Source organism: Eretmochelys imbricata, chromosome 10, assembly GCF_965152235.1.
Source record: "Eretmochelys imbricata isolate rEreImb1 chromosome 10, rEreImb1.hap1, whole genome shotgun sequence".
Taxonomy (NCBI): Eukaryota; Metazoa; Chordata; order Testudines; family Cheloniidae; genus Eretmochelys; species Eretmochelys imbricata.
In genome coordinates this window covers 19,764,273-19,787,491 of record NC_135581.1, presented here as the reverse complement: position 1 = coordinate 19,787,491, position 23,219 = coordinate 19,764,273, and the positions used below count along the sequence as shown (strand labels likewise).

At 39.5% G+C, this 23,219-nt stretch overlaps 1 protein-coding gene across 2 annotated transcripts; it reads right to left on the bottom strand.

Moving 5' to 3' along the window:
• Nucleotides 1-6,782: 6,782 nt before the first annotated feature.
• On the bottom strand, nucleotides 6,783-22,979 carry CEP20 (centrosomal protein 20). Of its 2 annotated transcripts, none has more exons than XM_077828396.1 (5): nucleotides 22,843-22,979; nucleotides 16,757-16,954; nucleotides 13,157-13,241; nucleotides 12,122-12,258; nucleotides 6,783-7,260 (listed from the first exon to the last, which is right to left on the bottom strand). In XM_077828396.1, the coding sequence occupies exons 1-5, from the start codon at nucleotides 22,868-22,870 to the stop codon at nucleotides 7,184-7,186; spliced, it is 525 nt and encodes a 174-aa protein (XP_077684522.1). In that variant the 5' UTR covers nucleotides 22,871-22,979; the 3' UTR covers nucleotides 6,783-7,183. The 2 variants fall into 2 exon arrangements, with proteins under 2 accessions (XP_077684522.1, XP_077684521.1); XM_077828395.1 differs by lacking the exon at nucleotides 22,843-22,979 and adding an exon at nucleotides 20,978-21,297.
• Between the last annotated feature and the right edge of the window lie 240 nt (nucleotides 22,980-23,219).

Below are 23,219 nucleotides of genomic sequence, written 5' to 3'. Positions count from 1 at the left end.
CACGTGCTTGCTTTGCTGGTGCCTACAGCTGGTCCCGACCCTACCAAAGTCAGAAAGGTAGCAATGTACACCCACTTTACACAGGTGTAAATGACTATGGCAAATCCAGGCAGAGGAAAATCAATCCCCAAATTAAAGAAAGCTAGGACCTCCTTGATAGTAAGTTATCTGCTAGGTAACTCACCCTGTATCTTGCAGTTCCTCTGCTGCTTCTTAGCTATTAAACAGAGAGGTAAAGAAAACCATGGGGCCCTCTGAAAAGTGTCACTGGATTATATAGCATTCATCAAAATTACCTTAAAATGTTCCCTACAAATGTATATAGCTGTGTCTCAAATATATATGAATTTTAATAGCAGCTTAAAAAGGAGTGGAAATTGTTCCTCCGGTTTGGTGAACTGCTGCATGCACACACACAGGTTGCATGTTTAACAGAGTAAATGGTGGTGAGTGATGTATGATGTGATATTAAACTGAACTGGAAAGTTTACAAAAAGCTAGAGGGGGGGTATATATCAGAGTTACAACTGGAAGCCATACGTGATGGGAATTGCCACAGAGGCCGAGTTGCCAGCAAGCCATATATAAGATAAAATCTAAATAAGAAAATGTCAGTGGAATAGAATATGATCAGAGGCTAACTGTCACCTATCTCCTGAATACAAGGGCATTTACGAAACATAAATGTTGAGGCAAAATTAGACTTCTACTTTTAAAGCAAGGGATGTTGATATCCAACTATGTCCTTTTACAATGTCTTTGTGGTTTAAAAAATTTTTTGTCACCCCAGAGCTCCAAATGTAGGGTTTGCAAAAATATTTTCATGTCTATTTTCTAGAAAAAGTTTAGCTCATTGAGGAGATTGGATTTAAATATCTGACTGCTTGGTTTGCAGACCAAATATCCTGCTGCTGCCTCAGGGGGGGAAAATTGGAAATGATTAGGTTCTAGGAATAAAAATGAAACTGACTAGTCTATTTTCCACTGTGCAACTTGAATGAAATGCAGAAAAGTAAGAGCATAAATAATGAAACATCAACTAAAGGCTCTAATATGTTGTAATGGCTAAATTTTTGGTGGTTATACAGATTAGGAAACTTTTTTTTTAAATGACAGTTTACCTGTCACTGAGTCTCCCTTTAATCTAACAGATTTTGGGGTAGGACAGTAGTTTGTTAGGACTGGATCCTGCCAGGTGCTAAACAGTCTGCCTCCAAACCAGCAAAACAGTTAAGTATGTGCATAGTCCCAGTGCTTACTGTTGGATCAGAGTCAGAGTTCTCAATACTTTGCAGCATTAAGCCCTTATTGACCAATGCATGCAGACTGGCTGGGTCACACAGATCTAGTCTCTAAGCCACTCAGTGACCAGCTATTAATGGAAGAAGTTCTTTTAAAACATGAATACATGTTTCCAGGTTTTCTTTTTCAAAATGTTACCAGTGAGTGATAGTCACCCATCCGGCAAAGTGATTGTCTGGCTGCAGCCTGGAATAATGGGTGCTAAGGAAGGAACATGTAACTGAACTTGGGAGGTGTGCTGGCATGGATAGGAAAATTCTGTGCAATTAACAGAAGCTAATATCTCTGAAATTACATTGATGCTATGAATCCCATTAATGTAGCTTCCTCTGAATTTAAGGGACAGCAAAGATTTGGATATAAATATGTTTCCCTCTTGTGTGTAAATTGTTCTAAAGAACATTCCAGATCTGATAGCTGCATGGAAGTGCTAAGGCTCCTTGTCACCTTAGTTTGTGCTATCACGCTAAGCACATAAACCCAGAATTCATTCTCTCTCTCTCTAGCTAAAACAAAACAAGACAAACAAAAACCCCTAGATCACTCTTGCACATAATATTCATATTAAAAGCATCCTCTTCAAAATAATTTGGAATTGTGCATTTGCTAGTAGCTGGTACTTTTAAAACCAGTTACTTAGCTATTTACTTCTATTTTTTATTTTCATTTTCTGATTTCTGTAGAAAGAACTTGGTCAGAAAATATCCCAAAGCCATCATACTTCAAGATTAATGTTACACTAGAGTAAATATATTTAACTGCAATTTGTGAGATATGAGATCACTAATATGATCTATTTTTTAGTGCATGGAAGGTTGGGGGGTTTTTTAGGAATCTATACTTAAGGTTTGACTTTTCAAGTACTTAATAAGAAAGCTTAGTTTACCTAAGCACGTTTTTTTTACGGAAAAATATGAAATAAACACTTATACTGTGGAGGGAGTTGAACCTTCCCCCCACCACATCAGAATGGGGAAATCCCTTATGCACAGCATCCCTCCATGCCTGGATCTTGGTGGACGATCCATCTTTCATTATTATCAACTATTATGGTAAAATGCAAGTAGCAACACTTGTGGCTGGGCTGGTAAATGTTCATGTCAATGTTCCAAGGCTGTGTTATACAAATAAACATCACTAAGAGTGTGTTTTAGCTTTGGTTGCTACAATAATAAACTCGTCATATTCCAAAGAAAAATCAAGTTCCGTAAATGTAAAAAGATTAAAGTACATACAAATTGAGTATCAGAGGGGTAGCTGTGTTAATCTGTATCCACAAAAACGAGGAGTCCGGTGACACCTTAAAGACTAACAGATTTATTTGGGCATAAGCTTTCGTGGGTAAAAAAACCCACTTCGTCAGATGCATGGAGTGAAAATTACAGATACAGCCATAAATATCTGTAATTTTCACTCCATGTATCTGAACAAGTGAGGTTTTTTACCCAAAAAACCTTATGCCCAAGTAAATACAAATTAAGGGTTGGATTAAAAACAAATGCTATGGCAGCTACCGCACCCCCAGATCAGTATGGAACCTCAGCATATTATTGAAGTTGGCTCCATATTACTAAACTTTTGTAAGAAAATAGCCCATCCATTTCCTTTGGTCCTAAAATGGATTTCTGGTTTGAATGCAAATTTAAATCCCCATTCCACAATTTAATGGAGTATATATGTTTAAAGTAAACCCCAATAGCCTTTCCTTTCCTGCATAGAGAGTACACAATTGTCTTTTTGGTGAGGAACAGGCAAGTACCAGCTTCACTACTGCCTCCATCCATGGGAGCAACATACATCTCCAATAAATTTCCATAAAAGTTAGTATGAACTCCCACATTGGAGTCCCCAGGCAACTTCTGTAGAAGTTGTACTGGGGGGATGAAAGGCTGCAGAGAAAAGTGCTTGTGTTGCATGGGAATTCTCCTTGTATATCTCATCTAAACCATTGGGTAGGGGAAGGTCCTTCCTGCAGAGGACCTTAACTCCTCACTCCTGCCAGGAAGACAAGATTGGAATTCTCAGATGATGCTTGTGGACTAAACTGAACCTCGTGTGTACACAAGAGAGTAGAATTTGGTCCTCTGGAGTTCAAACTCAGGCTTTTTAAGGTAGAAGTGCAAGGAGCATGTGATAGGGTGTCCACAGCACACAGCAGCGAAAGGGGTTAATGGAGGCCAGAAAATGGAGGGCCAATTAATCTGGTAGAATGAAGACTGAGGGGAAAGTCCTAATTAAAGAAACAGGCTCACCTGTATAAAGGCAGGAAACTGAGGGAGGGGTTGGAGGAAGTATTCTGTACCAACTCCCTGCATGGAGCGAGTTGGGAGCCAGATAGGGAAGAAACAGCAATGAAGGATCAGACAGTACAGAGATCTTGGCTGCTTGTTATAAGGTCCCTGGCTGGAAGCGAGGGTGGGCCTGGGTTTCCTTACCAGCTACTTGGAAGTGGCAAGGGCGCTGGAGATGCCAGCCAGCAAGTCTAGAAGGACTCCAAATTCCTTGGAAGGAGAGGAGCTTTGTGATCTGGCTGGACGGCCAAACCATGAAGAGGAGACTGCAATTTCTGTAGTGAGAGGGGCTGCATGGCAAGACAGGATGGGGGAAGACATCACTGGAGGGGGAGTACAAGTCTGGCAGAGCTAATTCCCAGGATGGCCAACAGGGAGGTGCCTCTGTGGTCAGTGGACCCTGTGAGGATAATATAATTGATATGTTATAAAATCAGGGACATAGGGCACCTATTTTATTGACAATCCTCTCCTCTTTAAACCTGTAATTATCCTTCATGACTGTGGTTTCACATTACAGGTCACGATATTATATCCTAGTAAGGTCTTCTGAGTTCTGAAGGAACTCAAATATGAAATTGCAGAACTACTAACTGTGGTATGTAACCTATCACTTAAATCAGACTCTGTACCAGATGACTGGAGGATAGCTAATGTGATGCCATTTTTTTTTAAAAAAGGCTCCAGAGGCGAACCTACAATTACAGGCCAGTACGCCTAACTTAAGTACCAGGCAAACTGATTGAAACTATAGTAAAGAACAGAATTATCAGATGCATAGATGTACATGATTTGTTGGAGAAGAGTTAACTTTTTGGCTTTTTTAAATGGAAATCATGCCTCACCAATCTATTAGAATTCCTAAAAGGGGGGTCAACCTATGTGCACAAGGGTGAACCAGTGGATACAGTGTACTTGGACTTTCAGAAGGTCTATGACAAGGTCCCTCACCAAAGGTTTTTAACCAAAGCAAGCAGTCATGGGATGAGAGAGAATCCTCGCATGGATTAGTAAATGGTTAAGACAGGAAACAAAGGCTAGAAATAAATCCTCCATTTTTAGAATGGAGAGAGGTAAAGAGAGGTGTCCCCCAAGAATGTGTACAGGGACCAGTGCTATTCAACACATTCATAAACGATCTGGGAAAAAAGAGTAAACAGTGAGGTGGCAAAGATTGTAGATGATACAAAATTACTGAAGACAGTTAAGTCCAAAGTAGACTATGAAGAGTTACAAAGAGATCTCATGATCACCACCTGAAAGTGGGTGACTAGGCAACAAAATGCTAGATGAAATTCAATGTTGATAAATGCCAAGTAATACACGTAAAATGATGGTATCATTAGCTGCTACCACTCAAGAAAGATCTTGGAGTCACTGTGGATAGTTCTCTAAAAGCATCTGCTGAATGTGCAACCGGAGTCAACAAAGCAAACAATGTTAGGAACCATTAAGAAAGGGATAGATAATAAGACCATAAATATCATAATGCCACTACAGAAATCCATGGTACACCCACACTTTAAATACTGTGTGCAGTTCAGGTAGCGCCATCTCAAAAAAGATGTATTGGAATTGGAAAAGGTAGAGAGAAGGGCAACAAAAATGAAACAGCTTCCCATATGAGGAGAGAGAAGAAAGGCTGGGACTGTTCACTCTGGAAAAAAGATGACTATGGGGGGGATATGATAGAGGTCTATAAAATCATGACTGGTGTGGAGAAAGTAAATAAGGAAATGTTATTTACTTCTCACATAACACAGAAACCAGGGATCACCCAATGAATTAATAGGCTGCAGGTCTGAAACAAACAAAAGGAAGTACTACTTCATACAACGCACAGTCAACTTGTGGCACTCCTTGCCAGGGGACATTGTGAAGGCCAAAAGTACAACTAGATTTAAAAAAGAATTAGGTAAATTCATGGAGGATAGGTCCATCGGTAGTTATTAGCCAAGATGGTCAGGCATGCAACTCACGCTCTGGGTGTCCCTACCCACTGACTGCCAGAAGCTGGGAGTGGACAACAGGGGACGGATCACACTGATTGCCTTTTCTATTCACTCCCTCTGAAGCACCTGGTATTGGCTACTGTCAGAAGACCGAATACTGGGCTAAATATGGATTATTGGGCTGACCCAATATGGCCATTTTTATGTTCTAATCAAAAGAACACTTTTTAATATAAATGCCCACAGGTTCTAATCAGGATCAAGGCACAATTTTGTTGGGAAGTGTACGAACACAAATGAGAAGACAGTCCTCTCCTTGAGAGCTTACTAAATCAAAAGTTACCTGTGCTGCTATTTTACCTTATCTCCCCTCTTCACATACACTTAGGGTATGTCCACCCAGGAAATGCTACAGCAGCATAGCTGCTGGCACAGACACTCCCAACAACAACGGAAGAGGTTCTTCGTCGCTGTAGTAAATCCATCTCTCTGTGAGGTAAGTATCTAGGTCAATGGAAAAATTCTTCCGTTGACCTAATGGTGGTTACAATGGAGTGCAGGTTGGCTTAAATACATTGCATAGGGTGTGGAAATTTTACACAGCCCTCAGTGACATAGTCAAGCCAACCTAACTTTATACCATAGGTCCGCCTCAGGCTACACCAAGATAAAGGAAAAAGAAATGCAGTAAGGATCCAAATCTACAACCTTTACTCGGGCAAACCTCCTATTGATGCCATTGGGAGTTTTATTTAAATACACTTATTAATTCCGTTAAATCAAACTTGAGGCCCACTTACACAGACACATGCCTTTCAAACTCAGTTACTTATGTTTGGAAATTTAAGTACCTGGGGAAAATGAATTAATTTTCTGGGAACTGGTGGTTCACTATGTAGCTGTAGTTTTAACTTCCTCTAATTTTGATTCTTAAGCTGCTTAGGAAAAAAATAGGCCTTACAGTCCTCCCATTTGTGTGCTTGATACTAATTCCATACAATTTATAATAACTCCTACTGGAAAAGAAGACTTGACAATAGTTGTTCAATAGCATGAAGATAAATATAGTTGTGGCTTCCAGAGAAGTAAAAAAGTCAAACATTCTGTCAGGCATTTTAGTTGTGTTTTCATAGTTAATTTTCCACTGATTATCTGTAGGAAGTGGTGAGGCTGCCACTTATCAAATAATGCTTAAAATATTAAGTTTACACCCTTGCAAGTCAAATGCAGCATAAAGTAAAACAGAAAATGAAGTTAGCTTTTATTCACATGTACAGTAATAGTAATTTCACAGGTGCAGAAAAAGTAGTGTAAAGTAATGAGAGTAAAGATTGAGTTAAATAGTGAGTTCTGGAATAGAATAAATACTCCTGAAAATTCTTATTTTTGTAGATGAAAACATTTTGGGCCCCTTCTTGCATAACAGGAACAGGCCCTGAGCTAACTTTGCTCTTCCAGCAATAAATTATTGTGGGCCTCATCCTACAGAGTCTGATTTATGAGTAGCCTTTACTCATTCAAGAAGTCCCACCAAAGCCAAAGGGACAACTTACGTAAGCAAGAACTATTCATGTGAATAAGGGTTTGCAGGATCCAGTCTTCATTGTTTAAATGAAAAATGGACAAAAAACTGAATTGTCATCTGTTTACACCCTGTAAAATTAGGGGATCTTCAATGCCAGTGCCGGCCATCCTCCCTGGTTCTGGAATTGAATCTGAAAATTAATAAAAGATGTAGTATAAGTATTTATGCATCTGCAGAGTCAGGGGAGACATTTCTATGTAAATGTCATTGTCAACAAAATTTAGTAATCTGAACCTCAGTACACAGAACATTTTAAGACCTGACGAGCCTAGGAAGCTCATCCATGTCAGTTTTTGCATTAGCAGTTATACACCATAAATTTGTCTATACAGCTATAACTTTTTGAATAAGTACTAATAGAATGAGCTTTCGGTCTTCTTACAGTTCTCGGACGCACCTTCAACTTGTACATATTGAACGTACTGGATTTATATATTGTAACATACTGTAAATTACAGTATATAGCAGGACCCCCATCATGATGTATCATGCTCAAAAGTATACTAGAACACTCACAGGACAACATGAAGAACAACATTTCTAACATGAAAAATAAAGGTCTGCTCTTCCATTGTTTAGCATATATGACTCATTAAGAGTTCTATTTATACAGAAAGGGAAAACAGATTCCAGAATGCCGAAATATTTGTTTTCTCAAGATGACTTATTTATTCTACTGGACTGATTTTGCTTCTTCATAGTAAGACTTACTGAAGAATTAATCAGACATCTGGTATCTTAAAACAATTGCTTTTTGTGGGCTCCTCAGCTGCGTTTTGCACATCAGCTTCTTCACAATACAAACAGGCTAAAGCTAAAGACTAAAGCTTCCTCTATGAAAATGTTAAGATATTCTTCTACAGTTATCATTCCTACATAAAGAGGTAGTAATGTCTAACTACTAATACCCCATCCTGTAATTGACTCCTGGTGTGGAGTCTCACTGAAATCAATGAGCTCTGCATAGGAGCTCTGGAGCAGAGTCAAGTGCAAGACTGATGACTAAAGTCAGAATTGTTTAAACTAACCAGCACAACACTGAACGTAAACACTTAGAGATAATACTGCACAGAAAGAGATGTAACTAAAATAGAAACTAGTTACTTATTGAGAAGCCCAGCTTCTGTACTGAGTGTTGCTGCTTTAGCACCCTCTTGTGGCAGAAAGGAAACTAACTGTCACTGCCTCCCATTTTGACACCCCTACATGAGAAATAAATCTATATATAAAAATACAGCCTGTATACAATGTTTTTTATCTGTAGATAATGTAAGAGAATAAAACATTTCAATCCTCAGTAGGATTTTCAGGATTTACAATTAAGGGAAAGTATCAAATCTCAACGAACACATAAGTGAAATAAAACATGGCAGAGTGGCTTATCCAAGGAAAAAAATCAGGGAACAACTGTCCCTTTCACTCCCTTGTGCATAAAACACTAAGGGGGAAAATACACTGTATCTAGTCAGAATCAGTAGCAGGTGGGCAGAAAGGCTCAGATCCACAAGTGTTTAGGCCCCAACTTCCACTGATTTCAGTGGAAAATACCTGTGTGGACCTGGCCAAAGTGGCTAGAAACAAACAGGAAAGTAAATACTGTGATATTACAGTATAACATGGTACGATCAGTTATGGCCTGATCTAAAGATGACTGAAGTCAGGGGAAAAACTCCCACTGATCTCAATGGGCTTTGGATCAGGCCCTTAGAGGGAATTGGGTGTTTAGGCCTAAAGGAGTAAATTAAACTTAAAGAAAGATGCCTGAATTAATGAGAACTTTCTACTGGAAATATTTTGATCAGAACATACAAGTAATGTCTTTGCATAAAAATATATAGTCATGTGTATGCACCCCCAACCCTTTGAGAGTTTGGGATAAATTTTGCTCCTACTTATTCCAGCGTAAACTTGAAGTAATTCAACTGATGCTAGTAGAACTATTCCAGATTTATAGTTGTGTGACAAAGTGGAATTGGGGCCTTTTCCTCAGAAGCAAAATTGGAAAAAGGTTGTGGGTGACATTTTGGCACTGGGACTTGGGATTTACTGATTCTCAATGCAAAATCAGTAACACCGGTAATCTTCAGCGTCAGCAAATCCTGACTTCTAAAACTACAGGAAAAATTGTACATAACTCTTTTCCTACTATCTACCAACCAGAATAACTCATCTGTCTCTTGTTAATGAGGTTCAAGCTTTTGTAACTTTCTTAAAATTTTCATAGGCAGTAAAAAAAAATGTAACTCGTGTGTTTCAGTTGTCCTGGCTACTTGCAGCTATCACTGAAGACAATAGAAACCGCAGCATGCTCAGCAATACTTAACATAAGAAAGGCCATACTGGGTCAGACCAAAGGTCCATCCAGCTCAGTATCCGGTCTACTGACAGTGGCCAATGCCAGGTTCGCTCCCTCTGGGGCACCTAACAGGTAATGATCTAGTGATCTCTCTCCTGCCATCCATCTCCACCCACTGACAAACAGAGGCTAGGCACACCATTCCTTACCCATCCTGGCTAATAGCCATTAATGGACTTAACCTCCATGAATTTATCCAGTTCTCTTCTAAACCCCGTTATAGTCCTAGCCTTCACAACCTCTTCAGGCAAGGAGTTCCACAGATTGACTGTGCGCTGAGTGAAGAAGAACTTCCTTTTATTTGTTTTAAACCTACTACCCATTAATTTGATTTGGTGGCCCCTAGTTCTTATATTATGGCAACAAGTAAATAACTTTTCCTTATTCACTTTCTCTACATCACTCCTGATTTTATATACCTCTTTCATATCCCCCCTTAGTCTCCTCTTTTCCAAGCTGAAAAGTCCTAGCCTCTTTAAACTCTCCTCATATGGGACCCGTTCCAAACCCCTAATTATTTTAGTTGCCCTTTTCTGAACCTTTTCTAATGCCAGTATATCTTTTTTAAGATGAGGAGACCACATCTGTACGCAGTCGTCAAGAAAGGGCGTACCATGGATTTATATAAGGGCAATAAGATATTCTCCCTCTCATTCGTTATCCCTTTTTTAATGATTCCAAACATCTCATTTTCTTTTTTGACTGTCGCTGCACACTGCGTGGACATCTTCAGAGAACTATCCACGATGACTCCAAGAGCTTTCTCCTGATTAGTTGTCACTAAATTAGCCCCCATCATATTGTATGTATAGTTGGGATTATTTTTTCCAGTGTGCATTACTTTACATTTATCCACATTACATTTCATTTGCCATTTTGTTGCCCAATCACTTAGTTTTGTGACATCTTTTTGGAGTTCTTCACAGTCTGCTTTGGTCTTAACTATCTTGAGCAGTTTAGTATCATCTGCAAACTTTGCCACCTCACTGTTTACCCCTTTCTCCAGATCGTTTATGAATAAGTTGAATAGGATTGGTCCTAGAACTGACCCTTGGGGAATACCACTAGTTACCTCTCTCCATTCTGAAAATTTACCATTTATTCCTACCCTTTGTTCCCTGTCCATGAAAGGATCTTCCCTCTTATCCCATGACAACTTAATTTACATAAGAGCCTTTAGTGAGGGACCTTGTCAAAGGCTTTCTGGAAATCTAAGTGCACTATGTCCACTGGATCTCCCTTGTCCACATGTTTGTTGACCCCCTCAAAGAACTCTAATAGATTAGTAAGACATGATCTCCCTTTACAGGAACCATGTTGACTTTTGCACAACAATTTATGTTCTTCTATGTTTCAGAGTAGCAGCCGTGTTAGTCTGTATTCACAAAAAGAAAAGGAGTACTTGCAGTACCTTAGAGACTAACAAATTTATTTGAGCATAAGCTTTCGTGAGCTACAGCTTATGCTCAGATAAATTTGTTAGTCTCTAAGGTGCCACAAGTATTCCTTTTCGTTCTTCTATGTGTCTGACAATTTTATTCTTTACTATTGTTTCAACTAATTTGCCCGGTACTGACTTTAGACTTACCGGTCTGTAATTGCCAGGATCACCTCTAGAGCCCTTTTCAAATATTGGCGTTATATTAGCTATCTAATACTTAAAATAAGGCTGTATATTTAACTTCACTGTGTGCAATTTTAAAAGTGTCTGTTTTCTAGATAACGTTCATTCCCATTTCAGATGAAAATTCTAACTATCAAGACATTTGATGGCAAAAACAAGATCTGTGAACAGTTTTCACATCTGCTTTCCAGTGTGTTTGGTCTTGGTAAGTCAGAAATGTATGTTTTTCTCCTACCTAGATGTTACAAGGTAATGTGTACGAATACTTCATTTTTAAAAGAGATCCATTAGACACTTTCAGAAGTGAAGGATTCTTGCTTCATAAAATTAGCTATGGTATGTATGAGCAGAGATTTCTTTCATGTACATATAGCTACATCTAGTATTAATGTAGCACTTTGTAGCAGGATATATGCTGCAGCCCTGGATCTTAATATGATTAGCCAACAAGTTTTGAAAATATTAATAGTTCTATCAAAAACAATCACCACAAGAAAAACTGGAAAAACAAATCTCAGCCTTTATGCATTCTTTGCATAGAAGAGGTTATACACCAAGTGTATTTTATTTTGCATTCTGATGTGTTCCACTTTCAAGTTCTTGATAACTTCATACATGCGTATAAATCAACTAGAGAAATAACTTAATATGGACTAGGCAAACTTTTGACTATAGAGATCTAGCCTGTGAATTCACTTTTACATGCAAAACACCTATGGATCTATGGCAATGACTGTTCCCAACTGTTAGCATCTTTGTTCTATAAAACCTCCATGTCAAGCTCAAAACAGGGCATGGGAGGTGGGGGGAATTGTGGTCAAGTTCTACTTGACAATACCAGATTATCTGGAATGGAGAACTCTCTCTAATAATTGTGCTAAACTATGCCCTTTGAAGCATGAGAACGGATCAGAGCAGAGTCAGTGGTGGGCAGAGGGCACAGTGCTGGCTCTTCTTATAGGACCTAAAAACTCCTGAGGGAAACCAAGCTGGAGATTAAGACATACACACCCTTTCGATTTCTTTCATTAGGTAGTTTACTGAGGTTCCGTCCTGGAAACTGCAGTGAAGATCCTTTTGGAAACGTATCATGGATGTCTCCTTTACTACCATGTAAAAAATGAGCTATAATTCCATACAAGAGAGGGCTATTAAGAGAAAAAAAAAAATAGTGTACACAGAATGTAAAGTGCTGAGCATAAGAATCCTCCCTTCCCCCTTTTTTTTAATTTCAAAGAACATAAAGAGTCCGGGAACAGGAAAAGGCCATTTAGTCCTCAGTATTGGTTCCCAGAATGTAGACAGACAGATGTCTTCACTCTTCAGCATAACTATTTCCCAAACATTGTGTTTTTAACTCAAGGTTTATAATTCCTGTCTCAAAATTATTTAGCTTAAAACTGTCACAGCTAATGCTCTTTTTCCTTCTGTTTGTAAACAAATAAACCTAAAACACATTCCTCTAATTTTGTAAAAAGCAATCCTATTTGATCATCTTCCCTCATACAGGATGTCCTAAATCAGGGTAAGTAAAAAATTATCCTTTGATTCTTTATTCATATTTGTCAAAATTAGTAACTGTTTCTGTATTGGTAATCATTTCATTGGTTTATGAATGTCATGCCAAAGAGCACCACACAAATTCACATGGACATCTCAAAGCACAATTTTACAACTGACTTTGGAGTCAGTTGAAAGATGTGCGGAAAATCACAGCGAACAGATCTCTAAAGAGTAGTGTCTGAGGCTTGCATTTTGTGGTCCTAATGCGCAGTTTGGAGACTTTCACAAACCAGGTAGAACAGTTCAGCATATGTATTTCAGATGCTAACTGTGTATAAGTTACTACATAAATTGGTAACATGCTTGTGCAAAGCAGAATTACACCCTTGGAGCAGGCCAGTTCCTCCAAAGAAAATTTGCACGTTCCCCAAGACTTAAGACTGTAAATAGCATTTACATGGGTCTTAAACAAATATTACAGCAGGCATAGAAAATGTGGCGCAAATATTGAATACAGTGCACTGTGATTTCAAAGCTACTTACACTGATCTTCTATTTGGATCTTCCATTATATTCAGCTCATGGACAAGAAATTGTCTATCCAATGGTACTTCAGGTTGACCAGATTCTGAAAAGTAAAATATTTTAAACATTTTCCCAAAGTTCTTAAATAACTAAACTAAAAGTTTGCTAATCTTTGTTTTGTTCGGTTTTTTTTTTTGTTTAAAAAAAACAAACAAACAAAAAAAAACCCTCTAGTCTTTGGAACAACATCAGAGTGCACATTACCTTTAACATATATTCCCACTGTTTAGATATTTTCTATTCCCATGATGGTTCTGAGTCCAATACTACATGGGATTCCTATAATAAATGAAGAACTTTATAGTAGAGGATAATTATTAAAGAAAAGTTTTATATAAAAGAAAAACACTACTGAAGTCATTTTTAAATAAATAATACTTGGATAAGTTATTTTTCCCCACAGGGATAGTGTTATAAATATCAAGCTGATACCGCACATTATGGAATCTACAAACTCCTTCCTCTCTCTCCCCATCAAAAGACCTGTGGACACATCTGTACATTTAAAATATCCTTTTAAGAGAAAGTTGACTCTGAAGGACAATGTCACAATGTGTACAAATATTACATTAGCTCCTTATTTGAACATCTTTCATATTGCTTCACTCAACTATTTTCAATCTAATGATTGCATCTTTCCAGTTTAAATATTATTGCTCAGCACAATTAGAGCATGTTACATGTCTTTTTCATACTACATTTCAAACAGGCAACAGCAGCAATAATACCAATTTCAAATATGTATAAATATGTAGGACAGTTTTATTTTATGAACAGTGCAATTAAATAATATAACTATCATTCTAATATTTGAAATATAACCAATAGCATTAAAGCATAGGTGTAGTTGTTCAAACACCAGATTACTCCTTTTTACCCTCAATCCTACGTTTTACTGAGTATCCGCTAACCAAGCCTTGGGTGCAATTAGATAGTGTATTCATAGTACTCCAAGACATAAGACCGTCCTCCACCTCATTTGGAGTGCTAATATAGTTTGGAATCATTTGTTGACATCTGAATTTTCATCCTTCATTTATATTTCCACTTGGCACTTGACTTGATGGGAAATGGAAATATAAATGGGACTGTATGCTTTAAAATACTCATTCTCATTTAAAAAAAAAACAGGAGTACTTGTGGCACTTTAGAGACTAACAAATTTATTGGAGCATAAGTTTTTGTGGGCTACAGCCCACTTCATCACATGCGTAGAATGGAACGTATAGTAAGAAGATATTTTTTATATATAGATACACACCCCCATACAGTTTGTATGGCAACTTCCACCTTCTCTGTAAGATGCTAATTAATTAAGATGAGCTATTATCAGCAGGAGAAAAAAAAACTTTTGTAGTGATAATCAAGATGGCCCATTTAGACACTTGACAAGAAGGTGTGAGGATACTTAATATGGGGAAATAGATTCAATATGTGTAATGACCCAGCCACTCCCAGTCTGGAGGAATTCCACCATGATTTCAACAATTTCCATCCCACCATCAACCTCAGCCTGGACCAGTCCACATGAGAGATCCACTTCCTGGACATGACTGTGCTAAAAAGCGATGGTCACATAAACACCACCCTATACTGGAAACCTACTGACCGCTATACTGACCTACATGCCTCCAGCTTCCATCCAAACACCACACGATCCATTGTCTACAGCCAAGCTCTAAGATACAACTGCATTTGCTCCAACCCCTCAGACAGAGACAAACACCTACAAGATCTCTGTCAAGCATTCTTAAAACTATAATACCCACCTGCTGAAGTGAAGAAACAGATTGACAGAGCCAGAAGAGTACCCAGAAGTCACCTACTACAGGACAGGCCCAACAAAGAAAATAACGGAACACCACTAGCTGTCACCTTCAGCCCCCAACTAAAACCTCTCCAGCGCATCATCAAAGATCTACAACCTATCCTGAAAAATGATCCCTCACTCTCACAGATCTTGGGAGACAGACCAGTCCTCGCTTACAGACAGCCCCCCAACCTGAAGCAAATACTCTCCAGCAACCACACAACAAAAACATTAACCCAGGAATCTATCCTTGCAACAAAGCCCAATGCCAACTCTGCCCACATATCTATTCAGGGGATACCATCATAGGACCTAATCACATTAGTCACATCATCAGGGGCTCGTTCACCTACACATCTACCAATGTGATATATGCCATCATGTGCCAGAATGCCCCTCTGCCATGTACACTGGCCAACCAGACAGTCTCTATGCAAAAGAATAAATGGACACAAATCTGACATCCGGAATCACTGGTTTCAGAGTAACAGCCGTGTCAGTCTGTATTCGCAAAAAGAAAAGGAGTACTTGTGGCACCTTAGAGACTAACCAATTTATTTGAGCATGAGCTTTCGTGAGCTAGAGCTCACTTCATCGGATGCATACCGTGGAAACTGCAGAAGACATTATATACATAGAGACCATGAAACAATACCTGTAGCTCACGAAAGCTCATGCTCAAATAAATTGGTTAGTCTCTAAGGTGCCACAAGTACTCCTTTCCTTTATCCGGAATCATAACATTCAAAAACCGGTAGGAGAACACTTCAACCTCTCTGGCCACTCAGTAAAAGACTTAAGGGTGGCAATTTTGCAACAGAAAAGCTTCAAAAACAGACTCCAACGAGGAATTGCTGAGCTTGAATTAATATGCAAACTGGATACCATTAACCTGGGTTTGAATAGAGACTGGGAGTGGCTGGGTCATTACACATATTGAATCTATTTCCCCATGTTCAGTATACTCACATCTTCTTGTCAACTGTCTAAATGGGCAATCTTGATTATCACTACAAAAGTTTTTTCTCCTGCTGATAATAGCTCATCTTAACTAATTAGCCTCTCACAGTTTGTATGGCAACTTCCACCTTCTGTGTGTGTGTGTGTCTCCCTCTCTCCTTACTATATGTTTCATTCTATGCAACCAATGAAGTGGGCTGTAGCCCCCGAAAGCTTATGCTCTAATAAATTTGTCAGTCTCTAAGGTGCCACAAGTACTCCTGTTCTTTTTGTGGACACAGACTAACATGGCTGCTACTCTGATTCCCATTTCAGAAAATATTTGGACATTTCAGTGGTGGCAGTTTGCATTCCATATACTATATGTGCGTCACACGGGATTGGGCTTAACTGGCAAGAATGTTTCTCCACCTGCTATTGCAGACTTAATTTTTGCCTTAAAAAGCCATCCTCTCCTGTGCATCAGTTGCTACATCAAAGGATTTACCTTATGATAAGGAGCCTGGGAAATAGACACTTCTCAGAGACTAATGCCATTATTTAGCCTGATGTCTGAGGGAAAAGAGAGACGCTTACACTTTATTTATCTTCATTAACCTTCAAAAGACAAGCTGAGGGGAAGGGGGGGGGGGGTGAGAAAGGGAAAGGGTACACACAGAACCCTGAAGATTTTCTGACTTATGTCATCATTATGTAATACGATCAGATTTATTGAGCTAATCCACCTATTATACATTAAAATAGAGATTGTAACTAAAGCAGTTGAAGTCAGTAAGCCAACCTGATACCTGCTGTTAGAACAGATGCAGTGTATTTATATTTATTGTATTCCAAGTATTCACGAATTAGCTCATTGATTAGAAGATTTTCATGAGACAGTGGTGGCCGTGGTTCACTTTGGTCATCCAACGCATTAAAAACTTCAGCTCTGATTCTTGCTTTTATTTGTCCCAGTGCACCTCTCTTTTCCAACGTGTCCTTTAGTACTATTAAATACATAAAAAAGAATTTCTATTACTGCATATAGTCATAAACTTATGATTCAATACTAACCCCCAGAATCAGTCATTTTATGTAACTCAATCATTTAAAAAAAGTCAGTTGTCCAAACTATTTGGAATGGTGGTTAAGGATTATTAATTATGAAGAGAAATGCATGGGATCTGAAGCATGGACAAGGCGGCTAGCTTTTTAAGCACTGATTAGAGACCATCTCTGAGCAAAGCTCGATAACATGAAATTACAAACAATATCAGCCACTGGGAGCTCAAGTATACGAGAGTCCAGTGAAGGGCAACAAAAATGATTAGGGAACTGGAACACATGAGTTATGAGGAGAGGCTGAGGGAACTGGGATTGTTTAGACTACAGTAGAGAAGAATGAGGGGGGATTTGATAGCTGCTTTTATCCACCTGAAAGGTGGATCCAAAGAGGATGGATCTAGACTATTCTCAGTGATAGCAGATGACAGGACAAGGAGTAATGGTCTCAAGTTGTAGTGGGGGAGGTTTAGGTTGGATATTAGGAAAAACTTTTTCACTAGAAGGGTGGTGAAACACTGGAATGCGTTACCTAGGGAGGTTGTGGAATCCCCTTCCTTAGAAGTTTTTAAGGTCAGGCTTGACAAAGCCCTGGCTGGGATGATTTAGTTGGGATTGGTTCTGCTCTGGGCAGGGGGTTGGACTAGATGGCCTCCAGAGGTCCCTTCCAACTCTGTTATTCTATGATTCTATGAAGGTTCCCATGTTGCTAAAACCAGTAAGAAATTATTTCAAAATTCCTAGTATAGGAAAGACCAGAGTATACTCGCATTGTATCTGATTTGGGTATTACCTATTGTCTAGTCAGCAATACATACTATGTATTGTGCTGCCAACCAAGTGTTCAAAAATCATGAGTCAGGGCCCAAAACTAATCATGATGTTGGTAAACAATAATGAATTTTGAGAAATATTTTAATGAGTTCTATTTATTTGCCTTCTGGGGTCACTAGAATCCGTGTTTCCAAACTGTTCTCTGCAACCATGAAGTCTAGATACTACTTTTTCAGCTATTTAAATCACCATGTGGAAGGCCTTGATTTAAATCAATTTTAATAAACTTTTTGTACTTCCTTTATTTTTCTAAAGAAAGGTGCACTCTCACTGGTTCATATAAAAATTAAAATGTTGATTTACAACTAAATAGTCTATACACTAGATTTGCTACATCTTTTTGTCACTTAAGAAGGTATACTATAATACATTTATGCAATTATAGCTTAATTTTCAGATTCTTAATTGTACATTTATAGAATGTTAGAAAATGGTGAATATCTTGCTCATTTACTAGATAACTTTTTGCTCAAGCTGCATTAGATTGGAAACTAGAGTTACACAACAGCATATAAAATTTATTTTTTTATTAAAACCATAAATGTTTTTGGGTATGTTCTCATCAAAACATGTTTCACATTTTACAACTCAATCATTTATTAAAGAAACAGGTATTAACTGTAGTCAGTGACAAACTAATTTTGGGTCAGCTTTGGGAAAATTTTCCAATATGCCTAAGTGAAAGCGACTGGAGCTTAAAGTCCTAATTGCCTAAGTCTCCTGAAAATGAGACCATTTAAGTTACTTAGGCTGTCCTTCAAACTTAAAACTGTTAGATCTCACCCCTCCCTCCTCATCTCTATTCACAGACTGTAAAAGACAAGTTTTCCTGCTTTTTTTCAACTACCAATCAATTTTTCAACCTTGAATGAATTAGTCCAGATGAAGAAAATATATTTTCTGTGCCTGCAATAGAGACTACTGTGGTCAAAAGCTGGTTTAATACTTCAATAAGCTCTGTTTCAGGTGATTAAAACAGCAGCAAACAGCCCTGAAATGTATTATGGTTAGAATGACTGGGTGATTATTAGATCCCCATGTCATAGCTATATATTCTTTTTCAGCAATTAAGCATCTACCGTCATAGTTTGGGTTGAGAATATTGGCAAGGAAATGAGGTAGCATAGATGCTTTATCCATCTGCTAGTTTATGGCCTGCAATTTAACTTTGTTGTTGGCATTTTTTCAATGTCTGAATTCTTTCCAAATTTCTTCTTCATCAGCAATACAGTAGCAATCTTTCTGCTGCAATTTGTCCAAGGTTATGAAAATAGGTTTCAGTACTCTCAGCATATCTTCTACATTCCTCTTTAGTCCGATGTTGACTACTTTAGGTGTAATAGTTCCATCTATTTTTGCCATTATTTTCTTCATAAAACGTCATCAGAATAGGCCAGTACTTAATAAATAGCTCAAAACAGTCAACCATTGAATTCCATCTTACATCTTAGGGGAGAATTAGCTTGGATCCTCCTGATCTTTTCAGTGAAGCAAATGAGCTTTTCAGCCATGTTACACAGTTTACAGGCTCCCTTCCTTATCTTCTAGATTTCTTCTCATCTTTACTACATCTGCATCACTGTCTGTGACCAAGTTATGTACTTCACACTTGAATTTTTGCTGTTTTGTTACAGCTTTTACTGCTGCTACTTTTGAGTATTCTGCTATATGAGCATTTCCTGATGTATTGACTGTTTCTGTAAGATAGACATCACCATCTTCTGTTGCCACACAAACACATGTTACGGCATACTGTGTATATTGCTCCACTCATCAAGACTTAGGTTAACAAATTTCCTATCAATGCTTTTGCACACTGTTCAATTTCCTTCTGATACACTGTATGCAGCAACCTTCCAGCAATGTCTGCTCCGCCTGGTGGCATGTAGCCTCATCATGTCAATGAAATGGTCGGTCTGAACAAGATGGAAGGGCTAATTTGTTGCATAAATGAACTGAGCAATCATTTCATCTATGGAGTCTTTTATTTGCTGGCCCTGATTTATGAATTTATTCATGGCTTTACTGGAAGGAGTCTTTTTGTCGATACAGGTATTTACTGCCCGTATGTTTAGTTATAGCACTACTAGAGGTGCCAGCAGATGACTCTGAAGTTGTAGACATTGCAGATGATGGACCTTCATAACCCCTTATATCTAAAGTGGACCCTGAAACAAAACGGTAAAAAAAAGTCACTCACTCACTATTACTCAGTGCACTGCTTAAAAAAAGATTGTAAATGAAAGTCTTCCTATTGCAGCTGTTTGTACAACTGTTTATAAAACTAGGTTTAGAATAAATCATATTTAAAGGAAAATGATTAAATCAAATACTCTAAATCTATTTAAACCCTTATCTGTAACAACATACCAAACAGCTTGAAATTTTTTCAAATTCACAAATGCCTAAGGAAATCTTCACATAGGATGTTTGATTATACTGAATGATAAACCATTTCAGAAGTCCAGTGTGAGAGGGGAATATAAACACTGCACTAAAAATGAAGGCATTAAAGAGCTACTCTGAGCCCAGATGACCCTGCTCAGGAACACCTGCAGATAATGCTCCAGATGGAGAAGCTTAAAAGGAAGCCAGGCAACTCAGAAAGGGGCCTGACAAGACAGGGAAAGGAAGCTGCCCTGGAAACTCATGAGGAGGGATGGTGTAGCAGCCTTTTCTTGGTAACGGGGAGCCTACCTGCTGGGCCCTGAGAGACTGAAGGTGCACCTAGTACCCTTTTTTTTCTATTACCTTTTTGGTACAGACTCGAAAACTTGATCAATAGAGGGAAGGTAGGAAGTGGCCCCGGGAGGGCAGCTGTAAGACACTCCTGGGTGCCAGACCTCATAGGGCACTGGACTGGCATCTAGTGTGGTGGGAGGGCCTAGGGTTCGTAAAACATTTCCCTTCTGTATTAAGCGCCTGACACCCCCCGACCCTAGCTGATGCTTCCAATAAGTACTAACCATCACATCCAGCAGTAAACATACATACCAATTATGAATTTCAAAATATTTGTTTTCAAAATAAGTAATCTACCTAAAACATAAACTTATGACAATCTAAGTTATTTATTAGCACAGTAAGACATGGTAGGCAGCCCATATAAACGGTGCAAAAATAAGTTTACTAACCAGTTGATCCAGATTGTTCAGAAATGTCCACACCTTCAAAGTCATTGCCTTCTGAGTAACAGTTTTCATAAGGTTTCATGTTGACAACCAGACCTTGCATCTTTGTTGCATTATTTACATTTGGCAGGTGTTCATTTTTAGCCAGAGGTACAGAAATTTATTGAAAATATTCCCAATTAGTGTATTTTTATGACTTGCAGCCATGGCAACTTTTTTCCTCCAGTTCCCAGGTGTTGAAATCCACCCTAGAGGTTGCATTCTGAAGAATGTTGTCCCTTCTTCAGTGTCCTGCTTTGACACCAATGCTGCTCCTTTTTGGTTAAACACTCTGCTCCTCTTCCCTTGTCACATAACTTCCCCACCGCCCACCCCCAGAAAACAAAAGAACTAACAATCCAAGACTTTTGCTTATATGACCCACATGTCTTTTGCACTGAAGTATTTTATTTGTTTAGAGACAAAAGGGAGGCCCTTAAACAAACCCGTTATTTTCTCATCTGGGTACAGATGCAAAGAGACAGAGCAAGGCCATTTACGTGAAGTGCCCAAAACTTCCAGAAGCAAGGGCTGGTAATTACTGGGCAGATCAATTGTTTTTATTTTCTCCCCTCCTTCCATGAAATGAGTAAGTTTCTGTGGTGGGAGGAGTCTTAAATATTCATAATTTAAGAACTGAGCCAATCATAACATAGGTGCAGAAAAAATCTAAAATAGGATTCAGAGTAGCAGCCATGTTAGTCTATATTTGCAAAAAGAAAAGGAGTACTTGTGGCACCTTAGAGACTAACAAATTTATTTGAGCATAAGCTTTCCTGAGCTACAGCTCAGGAGTATGAGGCCACCCAGGCAAGCTCAGTGGATGATCCTAATGAAATAATAATGGTGTCTCCTGGAGTCTAAGGCTAGGTCCCAATGTCTGTGATGACTTTGCCAGTCTCTTGCACCCAGTAGTATAGCCCCTGGGGCCCCCACCTGATCAAGCCCTTAATACAGTACATGACCTATTGTGCCATCTTTACAAAGCTTAACTTCAAATGTTAGATGTTTTTTCTCAATGTTCTTTATATTTAGTTGGTGGTGAGCAAGGGGGTTGGACTAGATGACCTTCTGAGGTCTCTTACACCCCTAATCATCTATGATTCTATATAGAAAAAAAGCAGCCTTTAACTCAAAGATTTTGATGGGGGGGAGGGAGAACTAGATCCATGCCCTTGTTTGTTTCTATATGTATAAAGGAAACACGGTGAGGAGCTTTTATCCTATTTTTTTCTCTCCATTATAAATGCAGACTTGGTTGCCCTCTTTTTCCTGGCCAACGCTGGCGTTAGCCTCACTGCTAAGAGAAGGTGTGTTTATAACAAGGGGTAACTACTCTGTGCAAGACAGAGCGGAGAGAAGACAAACTACGGGTAGGGGGCGCAGCAGTGCCTTCATCACCTACCGCTGTCTACTCTCGGGCTAGGTCGGCCCTTGGGGCTGAGGAAAGCCGATTCAAGCACAGGCGCTGCCCACAGAGCTCCTCCAGCGGCTGTGGACGGCGGGCTGTGTCCACACGTGTGGCAACGCCCCACCCCGCCGGGAGAGAGCGCTGTGCTACCGGGGGCAGGGCGAAGCCCCAGTGGGCCAGGCTGGGAGCGAATCTCCGCTTACGAAAGCGGGGCCACCCGGCGCTAGCTGAGGAGGCGCCGCTCGACCTCCCTGGGCCCTGTCTCCAAGGATTTCCCCAGCAACGCCAGCCAGGCGCACACGCTGCCCCCAACGGCTCCCACTGCCAGCCTCTCGCCAGAGGCCGCCCCGGTGCGGGCAGGGGCTCCCACACAGCGCGGGCGCTCCGGGAACAGCTGCTCCCTACAGGTAGCCATTACCTGCTTTCAAATCGGCAATAGTCGCCATCTTCCAACGGCCACTACTCCGCTGAGGGGCGAGGACTAGGAGGAGAGTGAAAGGCCCCGGATGAAAACGTCACGATTAGGGCAACGGGCGCGCTGCGCATGCCTACTGTGCTCACCAGCAACGGGGAGGCGGAGCGGAAATGGCGCTTGTCTCAACGTTCCGTCCCTGAGCCACTCAGGGTGCGTGAAAAGAAAAGGAGGACTTGTGGCACCTCAGAGACTAACCAATTTATTTGAGCATAAGCTTTCGTGAGCTACAGCTCGCTTCATCGGATGCAGCTGGAGCGTTCCGAAGTGTGGGGGGTTTTGAATGGCAGAAAGTGGCTCTCTGGGGTGGGACGGAGAGATGT

What these genes read in the sequence shown, in the direction of transcription:
- CEP20 (XM_077828395.1), bottom strand. Translation starts at nt 21,077, where the DNA reads ATGCAAGGTCTGGTTGTCAACATGAAACCTTATGAAAACTGTTACTCA. An exon ending in TGAACAATCTGGATCAACTG is followed by an intron (nt 16,955 to 20,977) that starts GTTAGTAAACTT and finishes TGTATTTAATAG; the next exon opens with TACTAAAGGACACGTTGGAA. An exon ending in TAATGAAAGAAATCGAAAGG is followed by an intron (nt 7,261 to 12,121) that starts GTGTGTATGTCT and finishes ATTAATTTTCAG; the next exon opens with ATTCAATTCCAGAACCAGGG.